We start from the raw sequence: 25013 nt of genomic DNA, 5'->3' as shown, positions 1-25013 counted from the left end.
TTTACATACTGCTGATTTAAAGAATATAAGAAAGGTGCAAAAATATGTATTTTTATTATACTTAACCTAAGTGATCTGAGTTTAATTGAGTTTTTTTTATTGTTCAAACAGACAACAGGATGCAGAACATTGGTCAGGTAAGATACTATAGCCTCATTCAGACTCAGTTCAAGTCCAGTTTTTGTACATATCTCAAATTGAATCTGATCATATTTAGGGCTGGATTTACTAACCGATTGCGACAGCACAAACTTTATTTTGCCATTTAAGAACTACTGTATAGAGCTGACAGATTTCAGCCTGAGCCCGACAAGTACATTTTGATTTACAGCTTTTATAAAGCCTGAACCCGTTTAAAGCCTGACATTATTCAAATGTGCGCGTGCACACAGCTCTATTGTAATTTATACATGTTTTAAAGGGGGGGTGAAATGCTATTTCATGCATACTGAGTTTTTTACACTGTTAAAGAGTTGGATTCCCATGCTAAACATGGACAAAGTTTCAAAAATTTGTACGTTTGAAGGAGTATTTTTGTTCCAAAAATACCTCTTCCGGTTTGTCACAAGTTTCGGAAAGTTTTTTTTCGAGTATGGGTCTGTGTTACGTTAGATGGAGCGTAATTTCCTTATATGGATCCTAAGGGCACTTCTGCCGGAAGAGCACGCGTTCCCGTACAGCAGAGCACAGCAGAGACATTCACTGATCAGAGCGAGAGCGAATGGGCTAGTTGCATATCTCCGCCATCTTGGATTTCCGGTCTTGCGAGTGTGTGCGTAGATATTTCCGGTTGTGCTAAACGTCAGTGCAGAGAACCGGAGAAGTCCAAATATTACCTTCTATATGTTTACAGGATTAATAATATCACTTCAAATACAAATAAGATATACACTGCTATTATTACTATACTATAAATGTTAACTGAGCCAGTGGATTTGAATCTTGTGAATGTTTGGGCCGGTGAATGGATTAAATACACTAATGTTCACTACTGTTCACGAGATGAAAGTTCAACTCATGGTGTGTATACACAGCTAGATAATGTATTTTTATCTTACCAAATATGTGAACGTACAAATTACTTATTTCTCGAAAATGTTTGCATTATTATTATTTTTGTTTATTAAATATTTACCTCTTGAGACGTGGGCTGCGATTTATCTTCAGAAGTATCCATTTCTCAATTGTACACATACATCAGTCTGTCTCATCGTTATTTTCACAACATATTTTATTATTTTACACAGTACACAATACATGACTAATTTTAATATCTGTTTAATCTGATAATTAATGCAAAATATTAACAATATACATGGCTGCTTATAGACAGATAATGATTCATGCTGCAGATCTTTCACAAAACAAATAAACAGATAACAACACACATGAATGCAAACAGCGATCTTTTATTTAAGGCAAACCTACCATAATTATATTAAGTTTAATTGTACAGTTAGTTAGAAATTATGTTATCAAATAAAGTTAATAAAACAAGCTTTATCAGAAATCTCTGTGCTTCTTGTTTGACAGTCAGAAACATTGATCTTACATAACAGTCAGAATAAAACCAGCTCTTCGAAAATGAAAAGTATTGCATATTTGAGTGGTTTGTGTTTAAAAGAAGAAATCCCTGTGGACCTTACCTGACGCTGATCCGCATAATCAACAGAAGAATAAAGCAATCTCCGCGTTGTATCTTGATGAATTTCCACACAGAGGTACGCAAAATATAGGAAGGATGTTTCCCCATGTTTTTGATATACCACTATCGGCTGTTAAATTTGAAAATCATTAATTATATACATCTAGCCAAGTTTCGTATGTAAGTTTCCCTTACAGTCAATGCTTGCGTCGCAAGACCGGAAATAAGTACGCACACACTCGCGTCGCTGAAGCTCACCGGCGCCATCTTGTGCACCTAGCCCATTGTCACAAAAGAACTGTGTTTTTGGTTGCAAGGGCAAGACAACCCTGCACAGATTACCAAAAAACAAAAAAACAAAACATCATTAAGGGACCAGTGGATGGAGTTTATTTTTACAGAGCATCAACGGAGCTGTGCAAGTGTTTTTGTTTGTTCCCTGCATTTCGAAGATGCTTGTTTTACAAACAAGGCCCAGTTTGACGCCGGATTTGCATAATCGTTTATTTCTTAAAGATAATGCAGTCCCAACAAAAAAGGGTCACGATCGTGTGTTGGAACCGCAGGCGGTGAGTAAAACTGCTTCAAATATCTCTCTGTTGTTAACTGAGCTATCGGCGCGTAAGCACATCAAGTAAACAACATGCGATGTTGTCATCAAACTGCACTTTCCACATGTACCGCTTAAAAAAAAAAAAAAAAAAAAAAAGACGTATAAAGTGGAACTTAGTCATTTTCCAAAACCGCTAAGCAAAAACACTGAGGAACGGAGAGCTGTCACGAGCTGCGCTGAAACATCGAGCTGCTTCTCTGTGAACAGTTTCAATACATACTAGGGCTGTGCAAAAAATCGAATGCGATTTTCATGCACCTCTCATCAGTAAAGACGCTCCTGTAATTAGAAGTATATCTCCAGCATGTGCGTTCAGATCAGGGTTGCCAGGTTTTCACAACAAATCCTGCCCAGTTGCTTCTTAAAACTAGTCCAAAACTAGCCCAGTCTTGTTTCCGGTAGGTTCCCCGATAAAAAATTGCTTCCCGGGGTTAAAATATAAATTTTTGGGAAGGGTTTCCCAGGTAAAATTAGCATTTTAGGGGCTAAATATCACGTTATTGGTATTAGGATTGCTTCAAACCGCGGACATGAAAAACAACCGCAGACTTGGCAACACTGGTTCAGGTGGAGCGGCAGTTACTACACAGAGCCGTAGTCTACCGACAACTAACACAAAATCGCTTTCAAAATCGACAAAGAATTGCCTGCGATTTTATCATCGATTTTGTGTAGATTGTCAGTGAATTACGGCTCGGTGTAGTAAATGCCAACCAGTGTTGCCAAGTCTGTGGTGGTTGTTTTTCATGTCCGCGGGTCACAGCGACCCCAATACAAATGACGTGATATTTATCCCCTAAAACGCGAATTTTACCAAGGCAACCCTGCTAAAAAACTTATATTTTAACCCCGGCAAGCAATGTTTTATCGGGGAACCTTCTGGAAGCGGGATTGGGCTAGTTTTGAGAAGCAACTGGGCAGGATTTGTTGTGAAAACCTGGCAACCCTGATCTGAACGCACATGCTGGAGATATACTTCTAATTACAGGAGCGTCTTTACTGATGAGATGTACATGAAAATCGCATTCGATTTTTTGCACAGCCCTAATATAGAGACGTCGTTGCTGATGCTGCTCTTGTTAAATTTCAGCCTCTGGATCTGATTCTGGATCATAAATATACGCTGAATCTGACTGTTAGCCATGGTTTGTTTTGGATGTTTTTTTCCTCACGGTAATGTCACAGCTTCCAAACGCTCAACGCAAAAGCCTACTCGTGCTCGTGATTCTTTAGCTCCAACCACACATCACGCTTCCAGGCGCTAGTGTTTTTCTGGGAAAAATCGGTACAGTATCTTACTCTTATAAATATAATAAAACTAAAGACTTTTTGGAGTTATGAAGGAAGCAATACTACTCTATAGGTACTCAAGATTAACAGGATATTGAGTGAAAACGAGCATTTCACCCCCCCCCCCCCCCCTTTAACATAATTTATTCATGACTAACGTAGTTAGGTACGCAGGAGCTTAACCATTTAGGGCATTATACTGTAGGTAAGTAATGATAATTTGTAACTGATACGGAACTTAATAGGTAGCGAATGCAGAGACTAAAATTGGGGTAAAATGATCATATTTTCTTGAACTGGTAAGGACTCTAGCTGCTGCATTTTGGACTACCTGTAGCTTGTTTATTGAAGAAGCAGGACAACCACCTAGAAGTGCGTTACAATAGTCCAGTCTAGAGGTCATGAAAGCATGAACTAGCTTATCTGCATCAGAAACAGATAACTTGTTTCGTAGCTTGGCAATTTTTCTAAGATGAAAGAATGCAGATTTTGTAACATGGGAAATATGATTTTCAAAAGACAAGTTACTGTCTAATATAACACCCAGATTGTTGACTGTAGAAGAAGTAACAGTACATCTGTCTAGTTGCAGATTGTAATTTACAAGATTCTGTGCAGTGTTAATTTCGCTGACTAAATATTTTCGTCATTATTTTCGTCACGAATATATTTATGCGGACGAAAACGAAACGAAAACTAAAAAAGAAGGCACTGATGGAGACTAAAACTATGACTAAATTGATTGACATTATCGTCAACGAATAAAGGACGAGACGAAAATAGACTGTGACGAAAATCAAATCAGCAGACGGGAGAGATGCGGGGAATGAGCAAAAGAACCGGCAAAACGGAACAGGCGAGACTGCATGAGAGAAGAGAACCAATCAGAGCCTGACTTATTGAGACGTGAAGCGAAGGTTTTCAGTTTTTAAATGAGCTCCCGGGAAGTCGGCATTCGAAGAGGTGATGTCTAAAAGAGCGACAAAATGTCCACAGCTCACTTCACGTTTGACGACGAACAAAACAAAACAAAGCGTAAAGCACGCGGAGCGCTCATTCGTGGCAAGAACACAACCAATTTGAAAAGACATTTACAGACAAGCCACCTGGACATTTTCTCAAATGTAATTTCACAACGATGTTCTTTTGTTTATTGAGCTAAGCAAAATTGGAAGACTGCAGTGCGTAAATGTTGTAGCATTAAATATTACAAACTAAAAAGTAGTGTAAAATAGCCCCTTCTTCAAGTTAGATGAGAGCACAATACTAATACGTAATATTATGATACATACATTTGATTAATACTAATGTTTAGTATATTTGATAATGTTTTACTTGTTGACAATATCACAAATATTTATATATTAGTCATGTGAAACGTGAATGTTCACATCCTATCATTATACATACTAATCTAGCAATATTGTAGTATTTAAAACATACAATATTGCTAGACAAATGAATACCTTATAAATATTAAATATTAAATATTTACTTTAAATGTATGCACTCCTTGTTCGGCTCAGCTGTAAGCTTTAAGGTCCTGGACCTAACTTTATTTTTCTTTTATTGATGGTCAATTGGCAGCTAGTTATTGTTTACATTATCATGACAGTGTTTGTTGCTGCATAAAAGCTTTTGAATCGAAATAAAGACACAGTTGTGTTGAAATAAAGTTGAATTTGTGTTTTATATATTTTGGTTAAGTTTGTTTCCTATGCCAGCTGTAAAAAATTGTCTAGTAAATCTGTTATTGATTTTAGTCTTATTTTAGTCGACTAAAACACCAAGCAATTTTAGTCGACTAAAATACCAAGCAATTTTAGTCGACTAAAATAAGACTAAAATTAAAACAAATCAGATGACTAAAACTTTACTAAAACTAAAAAGAATTATAGTCAAAAGACTAAGACTAAAACTAAATTAAAATTTGGTGTCAAAATTAACACTGATTCTGTGTAGTGTTTTTTGGTCCAGTAATTAATATCTCTGTCTTCTCCGAATTTAATTGGAGAAAATTATTTGTCATCCAATCTTTTACATTTTCAACACACTCTGTTAGCTTAGATAATTGAGAAGTTTCATCTGGTCTCGTTGAGATATATAGCTGAGTATCATCAGCATAACAGTGGAAGCTAATTCTGTATTTTCTAATAATATTACCAAGGGGCAACGTGTATATTGAAAGTAGAAGGGGACCTAGGACGGAGCCTTGTGGCACTCCATATTTTACTGATGATAAATGAGATGACTCCCCATTTAAATAAACAAAATGGTAGCGATCAGACAGGTAGGATCTAAATGATCTTAGAGCCTGCCCTTGAATACCTGTATAGTTTTGTAATCTATCTATGAGTATGTCATGATCTATGGTGTCGAACGCAGCACGAAGATGAAGTAAAACTAGAAATGAGATGCAGCCTTGATTTAAAAAACCTTAAATATCTTGGCAGTGTGCATAGGGTCATTGTTGGAAGGGGGAACCTTCCAGGTTTTCATTGAGGTTATCTCTGTACATTGCTCCATTAAGCTCTTCCTCAACCCTGACCAGTCTCCCAGTACCTGCCGCTGAAAAACATGGTGAGCGGTGCCTGGTTTCCTCCAGACCTAATGTTTTACTTTTTTGCAAACTCAAAGCAGGAGAGACTTGCGTCTAGCCACTGTGCCATAAAGATCAGATCGGTGGAGGGTTGCACTGATGGTTGTCTTTTGGATCTTTGAGTGACCATCGGGTTCTTGGCTTCCTTCTCTCCTGGTTGCTCAGTCTGGCCGGGTGATCGGCTCTTGGAAGAGTTCTGGTTGTGCCAAACTTCTTCCATTTGATTATTATGGTGGTTTTCACAACGGAGGAATTTCATAGTTCCTAGAACTATTGGTGGAAGTACTCAATTTTTGGCATGATCAAACCACAGGAAATTATCATGTTTTCTAGGAACTCCGTTTGGGGGAACTAAATTAACTCCTACTTCGGAGTATGGTCTAAAACAGTTCTATAGGAACTACCAGTGACACAAGTGTACACTGATCGGCCAAACACATATGAAACACAAGATACCCTGCATTTAAAAAAAAAAAAATCCATGTAAAAACAGCGATAACAATGACCTGTTGTCTGTAGCATTTTTTTTTCAGCCTTGATTATATGTAACACTGCAAGTTTTCATAGGATATTCAGTCACATTTTTGTGCTCTTTTAATCATGTAAGTGTTTAATCATGTTAGCATTGCATCTCCGTTATCACAAAACTCACGACACACAACAAAAACAGCTCCGATCATGGTGTACTTCATTCACCGGTTAACGATGTTTGTAAATGCTGCGCATAAAGATGTCACCCATAGTTCCTGCTGCCAGGGCAGATGCAGACAGAAAATGGGCCTGAGTGGGAAATTGGTTTTCTGAGAACCACCCTGCTGGCTAGTTCCTTGAACTAAGTTCCTAGAACTACACAGTGCAAAAGATCATGTGACACTGAAGACTGGAGTAATGATGCTGAAAATTCAGCTATGATCACAGGAATAAATAAGTGTTTAATATATATGTATATATATATATATATATATAACAATTAAGTAAAGAATACACTGCAATATTATTTTTTTTCTCAGTCCTTTCCTTCTATTCTTCTTTACCATCAGTGACTCTGTATATGTTTACAGGTGAATCAGAATGATGCTCCAGTGAATAAAGAGTCCTTACTGTAGGAGACTGCGACATACTGTTGAACACTACTGATGGGACAGGGACATCCTTAAATCAGACTGAGTCTTATTATCAACTGAAAGTTTTGACCTAAATATGTTTTTCAGTTAAAATGATTAATCCTAAAATAAACATTAGTAACCTACATTTTGTAACATCGGTTGCTTGCACACTCACAAGATCTCCCGGTTCTCACTTGTGAATTAATTAATTTTCCACTGGTTGAAACTCACAACACTCACAGAAAAATAGTGTTATGATACCAAATTTTCCCTATTCGGTAGACCGGTCAAATTTCAACACACTATTTTACACATCAATACCACCACAGTAAAATAATTATTGTTCATTATTAGTCATTTATATGATAAAAAGTTTTGCCCATATATTTTTTTAATTATAGTAACATTTCTTCTCCTTTAGAATTCTACTGAACTGAGTCTGTTCTACTGATACTGTAGGTGTTGTTACTGGTATCATTGCTGTTACTGGATAACACTGCTATTGTTACATTACAAATGAACCTATAGCCCAGGGATCCTCAAATCTGGGCCTTGAGGTCCACTTTCCTGCCGAGTTTGGCTCTAACCTTAATCAAACACACCTGAGCATGCTAATAAATGTCTTTGGGATTATTAGAAAAATCACAGGCAGGTGGCTTTAATCAGGGTTGGAGCCAAACTCTGCAGTGCATTGGACCTCCAGGGCAAGATTTGAAGAAGGGGGCTTGCTATAGGCCTTTAACTATTTGAACCAGCAAATGTGCCTTCGTCAACCATCTTGGTCAAGAAAAAAAAAAAAGATGACGAACAGAATGTTTTTTTTTTTTTTTATAGCTATAGGAGCTATACACCGGCATTAACCATCTTGTTGATTTATTGTATAGACGCTGAAACACTGAAATGTTTTTTTTTTTTAACATTTAACATGTTCCATGTCTCTACCTGTATGCACAGATACATCTGTACATCTGTGTTAAATGTTGTTACTCTTGTATTCAGCTGATAATACTTCATGCACTTTTGTGTTTGTTTTTCGTGTTTCTTGACAAAGTCTGCTTTAATTGTGTCATTATGTGCAGGTGTGTCTTGTCATTAACATTTACTCACCCATATAAGTTCAGTGTGTATTTGTCTACAAATATGTAGAACATTAGTCAAACAGAACAAAAACATTTTTGATGTTTTAGTGTTAATCAGTTTATTTTTGCTGCAATTTTTTTTTTCTCATTTATACATTTCATGTGAGGAGGATGAAAACTGTGTGGGTGTTACATAGAGACACATTCTTGTATTATTGTTATGCTGTGTTTATCGATGTTTTCATTTGTTAGTATTATTAATGGTAACCCTATTTTAAAGATCATACATTAGACAGTACTGAATGATTAATAACTTAATTTCTGTTTTATTTTTATCTTGCAGTGCTTTATTGCTTGTTTCTGAGCTAACACAACTAATTAGCCAAGAATAAAACATTTGTGCAATTGAACTTGTTCTCAGTACACAGTGTGAATGTGTACCTTATTAGTATGAAATACACATAGAATCGTCATTTCAACAAACATTTAAATGAATCGAGAAACACTGATGTTACATAAAATCACAGTCTTTAGCAGTTGTTTTATACTAACAAATATGTTTTTATGTTCGTCACCACTCCAGTAATTCAGCTTTTAAGAGGTCTTTGAGCATTTGTTCCCCTAGATCTCCAGACTGTAGTCTCGCAGACTCCTCAGAATCTCTCAGTGTGTTGAGTGTGAGCACCTGTCTGAGGATCAATGAATACCTCTTTATGGTTCACAGTTAGATGGTTAAATCCAGCATCTCTGAGACAGTTCCCAGCTCTCCAGCCGTCTGACACAACAGTGTTTCTCTGTCTAACATCAGACAACTCTCAGAATGAGTCTTCAGCACTCCTCTTTGACCCCAAGCATTCAAAACACCCATGATGCCCTGTTGCTCTGTCTTCCACAGTTGTACTAAAATGACTATTTATTTTATCATTCATCTTTACTATAAAAATACAATTGTTTTTATTATTATTATTATTATTATTTTAAATGCCAATATTATTTTAAATGTGTTCAAATTTGGCTTTATTGTTATTTGTTTTAAAGATATCGTTACATCCATGTTAGTGTTTCAGTTATATTGCTACACTGGACATCAGAACACTGTTTTGCGTGTTCTGATTGTCTCAATTATCCTCATTTGTGTCTGTAACTTAAATCCTCAGTTCCCCTCTGTGTTTGTTGATTCTCGTCTAAGTTCATGTGTGTTTCAGCCAGTTAACTCTGTTTGAATCACTATTCTGATTCTCCTGCCTGTTTCTGATCTACTCACACATGTGACAAAATACAGAGATCTTACCAACACAGAACAGACTGACGTGACATATTTAATCCCAGTGTCAGTCACAATTATGTGCGAGTATATATATGTTCCATTATGTTATTACTTCAATATAGGGTGTTAAATCTAAGTTATCCAATTGTATTCATTTTTACACAGTTTATTATGTAACAGAATTTGTTTATAATGTCACACATTTAGATATGCACGTTGCAGCATTCTAGTGCACAGCAAAATCCCCAGTGTTAATTTAACACTCTGAGTGTGGATTATATAAACACTGAAGCAGTGTTAAAAGTAACACTGAAGCAGAGTTGAAGTTAATGAGATAATTAAGAAGTTAATTGAGTTATGATTGAGCATTATTGAAGACACCTGATGTTAACAAGCAGAATCACCAAACGAGAAAATCACAATTTGTGTGTCACCATTATAGTGGTCAGTGATTGCTTTAGTTGGGATCTTGGCTTGTGACGTTTTAAATTAAAAGTTTGTTTGTCAAACCAAGAGCAAAAATCACTGGGTGTTGATGATTATGTTTTAATGTAATTGTTGCTTGACCTTAATCACTGAACTCTTTTACAGTCTCTTCTCTTCTTATGGATCATTATTGATTGTAACAGCTTTGATTACACAACAAAAGAGTCTGTATTTTCTATACATTTTGTAGGCATCTCTTGTGATTCTGTGATTCAGATTTTTTTTTTATTAAAGAGTTTTAATTTTAGGCACACACAGATAACAATAATCAGCGTATGAATCTCAAAAACGGTGACAAACAACATATTCAGATAAACAGACCAACTCTGAACATCACAAAACTAGATACTAAAAATTCACATAAAAACAGCAAAAATAAAATATAGTTAGAATAAAAAGTTAAAAAGACAGTTCAGCTCATAATTTATTCATGCCACAATGCATGATGGGAGCCATGGATGAGTTTTTATTGGCTACAACATGCTTTTTTGATGGTCACCATGTTGTGATGCTCACGCTGATTCTTGATGTCTGTGTGTCTAAACTAAAAAACTTTTTCTTTATGTAGAACTAAGTTTTAAAAACATGTCATATTATGGCAAAAATGCTGGATCACTTTTTTATCCATCTTATTTATGTACACAGTAAAGAAACCTGAACTCAGGCATTCAGGTCAATCCATGACAATTAGTCCAAACCACAATCTGTATGGTATAACTCAGTTAGCACAGCCACACAAAATCTAAAGTTAATAATTGAAGGGTCAAAGTACCAACTAAAGCAAACAGTGACCACTATAATGGTGACACACAAATTGTGATTTTCTCGTTTGGTGAGTCTGCTTGTTAACATCAGGTGTCTTTAATAATGGTCAATCATAACTCAATTAACTTCTTAATTATCTCATTAACTTCAACTCTGCTTCAGTGTTACTTTTAACACTGCTTCAGTGTTTATATAATCCACACTCAGAGTGTTAAATTAACACTGGGGATTTTGCTGTGCATGTGAAATTCCACATACTACTGCACAACCAAGAAATGGTTCTCAGGTCTGTTCAGACACAGTCATTTTTTGAAACCCATATCCCACTCAAGAGGGCTGAGGGTGAACATGCAGCGCTGAATGAGAATCAAGAGTGTACTATGTGATGTGCAAATGAACCCTCGTGAAGCACCCAGGCTTTTCTCTGTCTGTCTCGGGTAATGGTTCCAAGCTTTGAAAGTTTCGAAAACAGCGCTATCTGGTAGTTAATAAAAAAATATAAATAGCAGCCAAAAGCCTGTGACACATTCCACAGATCGATTTAAGTTAGATGGACAAATAAAAGCCCAACGGTGTGTGTGTGTGTTATTTATTATTATTTTTTTATGTCTCTGATAATTTAACTAACCCATTAAACTGTGCAATTTAATACCAGAACATAAACATGCGCATTGTTAAAAAAAAGCACAACTACAAATGCAGTTATTGCTATATTTTGCTATATTTTTTTTTCTCGCCAATGTGAGCTGTTGACAACAGAGGACGCCGTTTACAAGCAGCAAAAATGTTTATAGTTATGGATGGACGTTTATCCTTTTTGGGGAACAGAGGTTGAGCCCGCAAGGTGTTTTAATTTTCAATCAGGTTTTTAAAATAATTAAAAAAAAATGTATATGCATAAATGTAAGTGTGTTCAGTCAACGACGCGCTTTGTATTAGAGCCTAGCCTGACGTTGTCAGACTCGATATTTGTTCATCTTTAATAGGTTTCCCCCATGTATAAAACTAAAAGTTTTATAATGTAGGAAAGCAAACACTTACTTAAAAATAAAACATGGATATTAAATTACCGGATTAATTTAGTAGATGCCTGCAGAAGTACTTAAAGGTCATTTCCACTCCCTAATAGCCTATATATTTTTGAATTCATTAAATTATATTTAGACATTATGAATGACAGTAATAAAAGATGTAATATGTTTGCTACATCTGTAAGACGTCTGCCAAAGGTCTGGGAATCATCTGCTGTGTAGCCTACTCTGATAAAGGTCTCAGAAGCAGTTTTACATGCATTCTAATACATTTCTGTTTGACATCTGACAGGAAACATCTTAGAGACGTACTGCAGATGAACAAGCACTCTTAAAAATACACCTTGAATGTAAATGCAGACATTAGATGTCTCCGAGATGTACATGTGTGATTATGGTGAGTGCCTTACTGTCAGGTGCTAGAGCCACCTTCTGAAGAACTTATTGGCACTAGTTCTGGTGTCCTCAAACGTTAGTTTCATTAGTCTGGAGACCTACAGTGCTTCTCGAAGTCAACAGTGTTAGAAGAATGTTCTCTGAGGGAACTTTTCACTGCAAAACAATAATACAAATGCTGCAAATAACATCGCAAATTTTGAGAAAAGCCGCAGCAAAATCAGTCATTTCGATCGCAAAATAATACTAAATAAATAAATAAATAAATAAATAAATCGTGAAATCCTGGAGGGACTGTATAATAAAGATAACTAAGAAAGAAACATAAAGTATCATTATTATCACTATAATTCTTATTAATAATTATGTATTATGTACTTATGTGTATAAGTAAATACATAATACAAAATTATGTATTATGTATTGCCTCTGACTCGCCCCAAACCCAACCGCCTCGCCCTACAGAGTTTCCCGGTTGTCGGTATCCAAACGTAGACAGGTATGGACTCGTCAGTAAGGTAACGAAGCAGGTCACGTGACAGGATCGTGTAGAAACTTGTCGCGATCCTTGACTAAACGTTCGAAACTAGGTGTCCAGGTGAAACTAGGGATATACGTTTCTATCTTTTTTTTTTTTTTTCTTTTTTTTTTCATGGCGATTGTGGAATGGCGAATTTGTTATTGTTCTTTTGGGTTTTAATCCACCATGGTAAGCCATTTGTATGCTATCTGCATGCTAACGATAAAAAAACGAACGTTTCTGTTTGTTTTTCAGCTCTAATCGCCTTGCTACCGTTTCATATTTTGCTCAACTATTGTTAGAAGATCAGCTTAGGCAATAAATATGATAGACTGTCGAAGTAAAATGTGTCAAACTTTAACTAAATAACATGGCATCACCGTGAGTAAATGTTGATAGATTTCAACGTTATGTTAGTTTAAAAACTGATTAAATGTTGTCTGCCTTGATGGTAATGTGAGCTTTGTTTTAAACCTAACAAAATGAAACTAAAAATATACATCTCACGTGTAGTATTCAAAGTAGTCTTACTAAAAAAGATTTGAAAATTAATGTTTTTGTTTTGTTTTGTTTTGTTTTTTTTTAGGGTGGGAGGGGGGTTGATAACAATTTGTATAATCACACAAATAGTTAATGGTTAAAACCAAGTTTAATTTGTGAGTTTGGTATAACTACAATAACCAGTTTTTGTTGTTATTTAGTCTGTTTTTTTCTTTCTTTTTTTTATCTTTGTGAAACCATTGTTAATTTTCATGAAGATAATTAAAAACAATATTTTGTAATTAAAAACACAATTTTCTTGTTTATGGATAATTTTCATCAATAGTATTATTCATAATGAGCCATTTTAATTAAATGGTCTATGAAAACACTTTATTTCATGACTACACTTGCAGTGAAAGCAGCTAATACATGAATCAAGATTTGGTTTGTATAATTATCATTAATTTGCTAAAGATTATTCATGACTTGAGTAGGCTATTGTGTTTGCATGGATTGAATTCAGACGGGTTTCTCTACCTATAATCTGTATGATCTGGAAAAAACATTTTTCGCAGTTCTTAAATTTTTTATTTTATTTTTATTATTATTATTATTATTATTATTTTGGGGGGGCTTATAATGAACTTTTCTTCATTTCTTTTTCAGGTTTTGCTCGTGTTGATTTCAGAGTATCAGTGAATGAGGGACAATCAGTCACTCTAAGCACTTCTGGTGAAACAAACCAACAAGAAGATATTAAGTGGTATTTTAATGACATTCGAATAGCTGAAATCAGTGAAGATCTCAGTGATTACTGTACAGATGTTGAGTGTAATGAAGGGACTGAGAGATTCAGAGACAGACTGAAGCTGGATCATCAGACTGGATCTCTGACCATCACAGACACCAGAACCACAGACTCTGGACTTTATGAACTAAAGATCATCAGAAGCAGCAGTATCAAGGAAAAGACCTTCAATGTTACTGTTTATCGTGAGTCACTTTTTTTTTTTTTTTTTTTTTTGCAGTAATAGAGTAGTTATTTTCTCTCAATGTATTTGAATGCTGTATATACTCAATCTATTTGAAAACACATTTACAGTTAAAGTATTTAATTTAAAATAAGTTTGTAAAATATGTGCAAAACAAATAAAATACTGCAAACAGCATGATACATTTTCATATTCACAGTGCTTTCAAATTGTTGTTATTGTTTGTTGTTTTTCCCCCAAAAGATCCTTCAGCCGCTGTTGGTTTATGTTTCAGGTGATCCTGTTGAAAAGTCAGTGAAGGAGGGAGAATCTGTCACTTTACATTCTGGTGTAGTAAGACAACCAAATGAGGTGATGAGATGGTATTATAAAGACATCCCCATCGCTGAAATCACTGGAGATCAGAGTAACAGTATCTGTTCAGATGTTCAGTGTAAAGAGAGATTCGGAGACAGACTGAAGCTGGATCAGACTGGATCTCTGACCATCATGAACACCAGAACCACAGACTCTGGGGAATATAAACTGGAGATCAGCAGAAAGGGTCGTCTTGGCAACAGTGCGATCAATGAGAAGAGCTTTGGTGTTAACGTTGCTGTTAGTGAGTATCATTTAGTTCCCTTGTGCAATTCCTGTGGCTCAGTGGTAGAGCTTTGCATTAGCAGTGCAAAAGCTTGTGGGTTCAATTCCCTGGGAACACACATACTGATTAAAAAAAAAAAAAAATGTATGACCTGCATGCACTGTAAGTAACTTTGGATAAAAGCATCTGCCAGATACATAAAATGTAAAGGCAATTTGAAAACACACACATATAGATGGATAGATAGATACAGTAGATAGACTTTGAGCTGTTTGTTATGAACAAATCAAACAAAAGTAATTGAAATATCTCATCACTGTGAATGTTTCAAGTGTTTTCCTAAATTTATTCAACTGAAAATGCAACTTTTAATGACTTGTGCACTCTCAAAATTATTCTCGAAAGCTTCTTTAGTACTTAGTAAAGTTCACTATTGCTGTAATTAACTGCTGCAAAAGAGATACATACAGAGATGGGGACTCGAGTGCGACTTTAGTCGCACAAACAGTGACTTCAGACTCGACTTGAGACTCTTCCTCGAAAGACTTCAGACTCGACTCGGACTCGAGCTCCGGGACTCGTGAACAATGTTAATTTTTAGTAAACGTCAGATGAGCTCGCTGTTAGAGTTGTGACGTTCGCGAACGAACCGATTCTTTTGAACGGCTCATAAACATGAACGATGGGAGCCGAGTCACGGCTGGAGGGGAGCCGTTCTTTCTGTCGCTCTTTTTTCCTATGCGCGTTTCAGAGCGCGTGTTTCACACAGATGCACACAAATGAGCTCCTCCGCGAGACCGAACAGTTATAGGGGAGGGGCGCACCCAGCGCAGGCCAACCCTTTATAGCGTGATGATATTAGTTATTAGTTGTGCACGCATCCTTCACGTGAGTACTCCAGTGGAAAAAAAACCTGAGTGCCTCTGTCATTGGGTAGGAGCGGAGCCATGACGTTTTGCACAGTAATTCATTGCAGCCCACTTTGTTATTGTTCATTGACTTGAAGGGGCTGATGTCCTATTTGCAAAGTTTACAGTAGTAATAGTATGTAGACATTTCCATTTTATTTATTCTAATTTTATCTACTTTAAATATTTTTGGTTCTCTATCAAAATGTTCTTGTGTGATAACAATGTTCTTGTGTGGAAGTGTTTGTAGTAAAAGCTGTTTTGCACAGAAATTCATTGCAGCTGGCTTTGTTTTTGATGTTTATTTGTGAGTAGGTATTGTATGAATAACATAAGTCAGCGTAGCTTTGTTCATTCTTAAGCCAGACAAGAGGTGTGCAGCTATACAGCCAGGACAGACAGAAGGCCATTACTGAATCCATAAATGCAAAATACAGATATTAACTTAAAAGTAAAGCATTCTTGGTGTTTTTGTCATGTTGCAATAGCCTGTTTACACTGATTTTATACCAAAATCAAAGTTGATATTGTATGCTAATAAATAGAGTTGTCATAATAACATATTACATGCTTTGAATTTCTTATATATAGCTATGCAGTGTTCTAAGCAGCTCTGATGGGTCGCTGTACGTGATGCAACATTTATTATAACCAGAGACTTAATATAATAAAGAGACTTGAGACTTGACTTGGACTCTAGCTCAGAGACTTGAGACTTGACTTGGACTCTAGCTCAGAGACTTGTGAGCATCTCTGGATACATACATAGCCAGACACCAGCTTCTGGGAGTGTTGCTGGAGAATCTTTGCCCATTCCTCATAATCGATGGCCTGCAGTTCAGTAATATTCTTGGGTTTAGATGCTGAATCTTACAGGACTTCTTCTGCAATCAAGTCTTGGTGGAATTTGAAGCATGCTTGGGATCATTAGCCGCATTTTCACTGTCGGGCCAGTGGTAGCTAGTGCTTTGTACGGGCCGGGCGGGGCTAATACGGGGAAGTCGTGGCCTAATGGTTAGAGAGTCGGACTGGCAACCGAAGGGTTGTGAGTTTGAGTCTTGAGCCAGCAGGAATTGTAGGTGGGGGGAGTGCATGAACAGCTCTCTCTCCACCTTCAATACCACGACTTAGGTGCCCTTGAGCAAGGCATCAAACCCCCATCTGCTCCCCAGGTGCCGCAGCATAAATGGCTGCCCACTGCTCTCTCTGTGTGTGTGTGATCACTGCTCTGTGTGTGTGCACTTCGGATGGGTTAAATGCAGAGCACAAATTCTGAGTATGGGTCACCATACTTGGCTGAATGTCACTTCACTTCACTTCACTTAATAGCCACGGACCTGTAGCACCGAGGCCAGAATAGCACAGGGTTTCCACAGTCTGGGCCTGAAGTACGCTGCACCTCACTAAAACACACCCTTTAGACGCCTCTCATGAACAACGTCACACAACCCCATCATTTATCCAACAAAGAGAAGTTATCCGAAAACTAAGAAATAAGTCACTGGAACATGCGCAATAAAAAAATGAATATGCATGCTTTGTTAAACATTTTAATTTAAAAGCATCAATGTTTTACTATAGAATAAGTTATACATTGATCATAATGAATTAATTTATCAGGACTCAAAATTAGAGCCCGACTGATAAGGATTTTTGGGGGCCGATGCCGATTTATAAGCCGATATTTTGAAAATAAACTGGATATTAGACCCATTTCCTATAAACTGCACTTATACAACATTCAATAGCAAAATATCTGCCTGTTCTATGTATGTGGGCTGTATAAACCATTTTCCAGAAGGGATTTATGTTTTAAAAAAAAGCCTTAGATTACAGTCTCAATGACTAAACAATTGCACATCAAAAGTATATATTTTTGAATTATCAAAAAAACTGTCTGATTTTAAACATTTAATACTTTTACTCTCTTCCAGTTGAAGCTGGTTTTAACAGTCTGTGTGTGTACTGTAAATAAATTATAATACTAAAGTTAAAGTATTTGCAGAAGTAGTCCCACACTTTGCTGCTACAGCATTCACCTTTTTCAGCCATCTGTAGGGCAGAAAGAGAGACAGAGAAAGAATAAGCATGTGTATTAATATTATCACCATGTATCATTACTCGTGTCATCATTAGAATTAGAATAATAATAATAAACAGGGATCTTCTAAATAGGCAAAAATGAGATATATATATATATATATATATATATATATATATATATATATATATATATATTATTTGTCAAGCAATAGGTATGACCTATTACCTACTTATATTTAACCATATTATTATTTTTTTTTCCTGTTATGTCTGTAAAGCTGCTTTGAAACAATCTGTAAAAAAGAAAAAAAAAAGAAAAAAGCGCGTGTTCAGCTCACATTTATTTACATGTCCCCTCTGGTTTAATAATTTCTGACGCACCTACTGTAGTTACTGTAACTACACTATATTTGCTCTCACAGACACATTCACAACGGACCCGTATATCTTCTCCTCTTCTCTTTGTGCAGTCTGAATCAAAACATCATCATGCGCTGGCGAACGTAAAGTTAGCCTACCGTTACCGGAAGATTACGGAATCAATTCAAAGTTGAATGGTTAACGTTAGTGTCATGAACACACCGCTGTCAATTTTGAGAAGAACCACCTTCAAACAAGTAATGCACACTGTAAATAACTTCATAACCAGGCGCGTCCGCACTGCATCGAGTTAAAAACATCTCAACTTTTCAGAATGCCGCAAGCGCACCGCAGGTCATGTGACAAGAACTAACCAATCAGCTTCATTCTTTCCCGTAACAAAGTTGAAAACTCAGCCAAGATGAAGGAACAGATGTTCATAGCTGTATATGGATTGCCATTTTGAAATAAATTTAGTAGCAGAGCTACTGCGAGCGTTTTTAGTGCTGTGTGACGAGTGGGGCGGGGCCGATAGACGTGGGAACGAGGAGGGAGGCCAGGTGTAGTGATTGGAGATGAGCTGCACCTGCACCCCACCGCCGGTCTCGAGTCCCACATAGGAGATGGAAGGATATAAAACTGGAGCGACGACCGTGAAGGACGAGAGAGGACCAGGCCAGGGCCATTATTTTATGTTTTGCTTTTTATTTATTCTGTTTTGTGTTTATTTGTGATTATTAAAGTTTCATTTTGATTGTGCGCCGGTTCCCGCCTCCTCCTTCCGGATGAATATGGAGATTTTATCATTACATGCTGCAAATCCATTTATCCTTTGCTGAAATTTCCGCGTCTTCATGGAGAGAGCACGTCATGGTTGTTTAGCAAAGGCAGACGCCTCAGGAGTGCTTCTGCCCGAGCACTTTGGAAAGAAGGAAAAAGCTGCGCGCCTAGCGTTTTCCACGCGTTTTTAGGCGCGATATGTGAACGGACGGCCCTTTATGCGGTCATTATGTGGGAAACACTGCAGATATATTTAGAATAAGATAAACGCTAAAGTTATAGTTTGACCGCTTATTAACGTTCGCGTTCTTCCACTGATAAACATGGTATTAGCTTTGTGGCTAATCTAATATAGCAATGCATTAGCGGCTGTAAGTGATGTTACAGAATATTTAGAAGTGTTAATGATAGGACCGTTAGCTAGAACTACCACACCGTTTTTATAAACAGTGTATGAACTAAATCATCTCACATGACGAACGACAGACTCACCGTCAAAACAGTACATCTCTGTGGCTTGGCTGATCGCTTTCTTCTATAGTGGAGTTGCAGACTCTCTGCAACTGCGGAGCTCCCTCTGGTGGGCAAACTATGCAACACTCATAACATGAGTGAAGCATGAGACTCTGTTTCTCATGTTTCATCGGCCGTTATAAATGCTGATGCCGATTTAAATGCAATAAGCTCATATCGGCCGATATATCGGTCGGGCTCTACTCAAAATTAATCAAACTGAAATGAGATCATTTCTATTTCATTTATTTATTTTTAACGCTTATGAAAATAGCCTGCTTATTCAGTCGAGTCTGTTTATGTTTATTATCCACGGTAGCCTATACGTCACATTAAGAATGAATGATAATATCTCTGTTTTTATAAAAGCTCCTGAACAAAAACATTGTTATATTTTTATATTTTATATTTTTATCAGTTACTTTTGTTTGCAAACAGCTGAAAGTCATTAAATCTTGCTAATAAACCTGATTTGCTGTGGGGGTTGAATTGGTCATCCTTAATTAAATAAATTTCAAAGGTCATCTAAAACCTACCCCAACTTAGAGTCCCAACTCCAAGGTGAATTTTAGTAATTTATCCCACTGTGTTTGTGTGTGTGTGTGTGTGTGTGTGTGTGTCTATCTATCTACAAACCTGATTCCAAAAAAGTTGGGACACTGTACAAATTATGAGTAAAAAAGGAATGGAATAATTTACAAATCTCATGAACTTATATTTTATTCATGATAGAATATAGATAACATATCACATGTTGAAAGTGAGACATTTTGAAATGTCATGCCAAATATTGGCTCATTTTGGATTTCATGAGAGCTACATATTCCAAAAAAGTTGGGACAAGTTAAATGAACAATTTTGCAAAACCATTTACTTGGGTTATCTTTATGTAATACTAAATTAGTTTGATCTGAATGTTTTAAGTGTGACAAATACGTGAAGGCAAAAATATTTTCACTGATAATCCACAGGTCGGGTAATAAAAAAAAAAAAAAATGCATTCTAATTATTTGCAGGTGATTCGTGGGCCGGGTGGATAAGATGATGCAACTATTAACTACATTTTCAAAAAAAAAAAAGAATAATCATCATCAGGCAGACAATTTTATTTGTGTGTGTGTGTGTGTTCGTTTGTTCGGGAAGTTGCAGTGAAACGTTACATTGCAGATAAAGTTTGAAGAGAGTTAAGCCTGTCTTAAAGCTATTGAGTATGCCAATATGGTCATTTCAGAGGCCAGTTGCATAAACCGCTTAGACTAGTCTTAAAAAAATGTATAAAAATGATGTATAAAATCAGTGTTTCAATGAACATTGATTTTGTTTTGTTTTTTCAGTGCAAAATGCTTTGATGCTGTTTTAACTACTGTTTTATTTATAAAATTGCTGCTATTATAAGTTAAATCAATGTCATACAAAAGATGACCAAAGTATAAAGGTGTAAATATGAGACGAAGATATCGGTAGAATTGGTGATCAATGACTCTCTATTCATATTGACTCTCTCTTCTCTTCAGATGTTCCAGTTTCAGGTCGGTCTTCAGCTGCTGCTGCAGGAATAGCTGTTACTGTCATTCTGCTTTTAGCTGCGTGTGCTGCGGTTTTGATTTACTAAAACAAACATCAAGCGAAATAAGAAGGTGAGTATTGGATACAGCTGATTTAACAAGGTGGAGATTATGTGTGAAGTATTTGAAAGATGTGGAAATATGTTGAAATTTTTATTGCTTAAAGACAACAGGATGTAGAACATCCTTATACAGACTGTCAATTTTTTTTTACATATCTCAAATTGAATCTGATCACATTTAGGGCTGGATTTTCTTTTGACATTAAAAAAAACTACTGTCTGCCTTTACCAAAGACACAAAAAAATGTCTCATTAATCTATACTCATTATACCATAATGACGAAGTGAAAACAGAATTTAAGAAATGTCTGTAAACTTATTGAAAAGAAAAAAACTGAAATACATAAGTATTAAGACCCTCTACTCAGTATTTAGTTGAAGCACGTTGGGCAGCAGTTACAACCTCAGATCTTTCTCGGTATGACGCAACAACCTTTACACACCTGGATTGGGGGATTTTCTGTCATTTCTTCTTTCAAATCCTCTCAAGCTCAGTCAGGTTGCTAGTTTCAGGTCTCTCCAAAGATGTTCAATGGGGTTCAAGCCAGGGCCCTGGCGGGCTTCTGTAGGACATTCCCAGAGTTCTTGTGTTGTCTTGACAGGTTTTATTTGTGGATATCTCTGTACTTTGCTGTACCAGTTACATACTGTAAGTGTACACGAATTGGCCAAATGCATATGAAACACAATATACCCTGCATTAAAAAAAAAAAAAAAAAAAAAAATCCATGTATTCCATAAAAATGGAAAACAGTGATAAAACTACCTATTGTTTGCAGCATTGTTTTTTCTCAGCCATGATTATATGCGACACTGCAAGTTTTCATAGGATATATATTCAGATTTTCAGCTACAGTCCTGTCTCTGAGCTCTGCAGGCAGTTCCTTTGACCTCATGGCTTGGTTTTTGCCCTATGCATTCTGCCTTGCAAAGGCAAAATACCGTAACTTTGATTTTTGTCGAAAATTTGTTATTGATATTTTTGGGGCATTCAAGTTTGGAATTATTTGGTTTTCTATCTTTGTTTTACTGTCCATTAAAGTCTGCTGCATTTTTAGATCGCAATCTACCAAAAAGCTCATTATAACAAAGCAATGTAAAGACTAGATGCAGCAATGCATTGCCTAATTGTGAAAGTTTTTTATGTGGATTGTTCATCAGGCTGTCACTAAAAGTTGGCTGTGTGTGAACTCGAATGTCGTAGCTAGCATGATCAATCATAAAGTCAGTAGCCTACTAACAGTTCACAATTAAATCCATATCCTACCTTTTCTTATAACCTGATAAAATCAATCCATGGTGATGAACGTCTTGGCCACATGCCACTTCACTTTCATCAGCAACCAAATATTGATAATGTGGAAGTTACTGCCTTTTGCCTTGGTGTAATGTCTGCAGACATTGCTAAGGCAAAGTACATTAACTTCAACATAGGGGTAAAATTTTTAAGTTTTTTATTTATTTATTTTGAAGCTCACAATTAAGTACTAAAATATCTAATTGTTAAATTTCCAATGTCCTACCTATAATAAATTTTTCTGGACAAGTGAAAAAATGAAAGTCATTTTTCTAAGTTTCACACTCTAGCAAGTTAAGGTCTTTTGCCTCTGTAGGGCAGTATTGTCACCTGTGAGGCCTTTCCAAATCCTGTTCAATCTATTTAATTTACCATAGGTGGAATCACAGGCAATAATGGTTTTAGAAAAAAAAAAAAAAAAAAAACCTGCAATGATCAAAAGAAATGGGAGTCACCAGAGTCAAATTTGTAAATACTTATGTAAATACGACTTTTTTTTTCTTTTTACATATATACATATCTCAAGTCTTGTTTTCATGTTGTCATTATGGGCTACTGAGTGTAGAATAATGAAAAGAAAGATAATCTAAGTGATTGTAGTATCAGGCTGCAGCATAACAAAAAAAAAAAAGTGATGGGGTCTAAATACATTAATGTGCTGGCATTTATGCAGTGAAACAGTTTAGTGCACGGTCAAATTAGTTTTAACTTGTGTATAACTTGGCAGATGACCATGGAGTAAGCGGAATAATCAAAGGCAAGCTGTGCATTAAAGGATTTTAAAATGCACTTTGTGGAGCCAAACTTCACATTGGGTGGTTCTTTGCCTCCACGTAGTGCATTTAAAATCCTTAATTGCATGGCTAGCCATCGATTATCCCTTACATATATATATATATATATATATATATATATATACACACACTGTAGTTAATATTTGAAGTGGATCCAAAAAGTTAATTAAATATATATATTATTAGTCCTGTTTTTCTCTTCAACTTTACCATCAGTGAATCTGTATATTTTTACAGGACAATCCGAATGCTCTAGTGACCCAGGAGTCCTCACTGTAGGAGACTGTTGAACACTACCGATGGGACGTCCTCTAATCCAGGGGTTCTCAACCTTTTGGAAGCTGGGCCCCCCCAAAGCTGGATCATTGCAGTTGAGGCCCCAGCGCACCCAGACCTCAGATATTAATATATGCTTTATTATTGTTATTACTAGGCCTAATAGTAGGCATCACCTGCATTTTTTTACAGAAGCTTGCAGCTAGGTGATGTTAATGTAAGACCTGAGCCTGCTTTGCCTTGCAAAGATCCTCAATTCTTGGCTTAATGTTTGATCAACATAGCCTCAAATCATCCTCAATTTGTGCACTTGCGGTATTTCGTTTTGAGTGCAGTCATTTTTGAGAATCCTGCCTCACACAAATATGTCGACGCGAAAGGAAGGAGAATCTTCAAGGCAATGCCACAGAGTTGAGGCTGGTTCAGCACGGAGTCAAAGAGAACTGGCATTTTTTTAGCAGCTAGTGCTTCGCGATGGACCATGCAATGTGTCCATTTCACAAGTGGAGCTACTTGCTGAACGCAAGCAGCTAGGCCACGAACACGCCCCGTCATTGCCTGCGCACCATCCGTGCATAGGCCAACGCATCGGTCCCAAGCCAAACCATTTTCACGGATAAAAATATCAAGGACATTGAAAATGGCTTCTCCTGTAGTGTGTGACTGAAGAGGCCGCCAAAACAGGACATCCTCCTCAATCGCCTTGTCCCGCAGATACCTGACATAAGTGAGGAGCTGTGCCTGCCCAGCAATATCAGTGGATTCGTCCAGCTGCAGCGCGTAGTAAGGACTCTTTTTTACAAACTCTATCAGTTGCTCTCTGATATCATTGGACACGTCTACAATTCTCCTAGCGACTGTGTCATTGGACAGGGGTATTGCACCAAGTTTGGCTGCTGCACTATCACCTATCATTATTCTGCACATGTCTTGCGCTGCCGGCAAAATGAGAGTCTCGGCGATTGTATGCGGTTTACCCAGTTTACCAATTCTTTTGGCCACTACATATGATGCCTCCAAACACTGTTTAGACACAGTGCTGTGCACTGAAATGGTTGCCTGTTGCTGATGGAGGCCATCAAGCTTTCTTTTAAAATATTCAGCCGGTTTATTTTTAATGCCAGCATGCTTTGTTTCGAGGTGCCTTTTTAATTTGCAGGGCTTCATACTGTCGTTAGCCAGCACCTCGGCACACACGACACACTGAGGTCTCAGATCAGCCGTGACTGTAAACCCAAATTGCAGGTATGCTTCATCGTACCTTCGAAGCTTTTTTGCAGCTGGTGGTGCGTCGGTTGGCTTGTTGGTCCTCACAAGAAATTTCTCCATTTTTGTTATGTGTTTTCAATAAAGTTTAGGCAATATGTAACTGTGTGTGTGGCTATGTTGAGAGACGTATCAGGGGCTAATCAGTCAGGACTTAGGCACGATGTTTAATTAACAAAATAATTATTTTGCAGACAATTCAGATTTTATTTTAATACTAAATGATTGTAGTCCTCGTGTATGTGTGTGTGTGTGTGTGTGTGTGAGAGAGAGTGAGAGTGAGTGTGTGTCTTA

At 36.8% G+C, this 25013-nt stretch overlaps 1 protein-coding gene across 5 annotated transcripts in view; it reads left to right on the top strand.

The window, feature by feature from the left end:
* LOC113039552 (uncharacterized) overlaps positions 1 to 23551 on the top strand; it is a 30489-nt gene extending 6938 nt beyond the window's left edge. For 3 of the 5 annotated variants that reach the window (XM_026197456.1, XM_026197455.1, XM_026197458.1), the window contains 2 exons: positions 112 to 137; positions 7209 to 8742. In XM_026197456.1, coding sequence (XP_026053241.1) covers positions 112 to 137; positions 7209 to 7253 — 71 coding nt within the window. In that variant the 3' untranslated portion in view covers positions 7254 to 8742. Of the gene's footprint in view, positions 1 to 111; positions 138 to 7208; positions 8743 to 12827; positions 12987 to 13946; positions 14274 to 14546; positions 14874 to 20973; positions 21097 to 23414 lie in introns of those variants that run through there. The other 2 variants (XR_003275044.1, XM_026197457.1) reach the window with 2 other exon arrangements.
* The last annotated feature ends 1462 nt before the right edge of the window (positions 23552 to 25013 follow it).

The sequence above is a fragment of the Carassius auratus genome, chromosome 22 (genome assembly GCF_003368295.1).
Source record: "Carassius auratus strain Wakin chromosome 22, ASM336829v1, whole genome shotgun sequence".
NCBI classification, from domain to species: domain Eukaryota; kingdom Metazoa; phylum Chordata; class Actinopteri; order Cypriniformes; family Cyprinidae; genus Carassius; species Carassius auratus.
The sequence above is the reverse complement of the archived record's forward strand: the minus strand, read 5'-3'. Positions and strand labels throughout refer to the sequence as shown.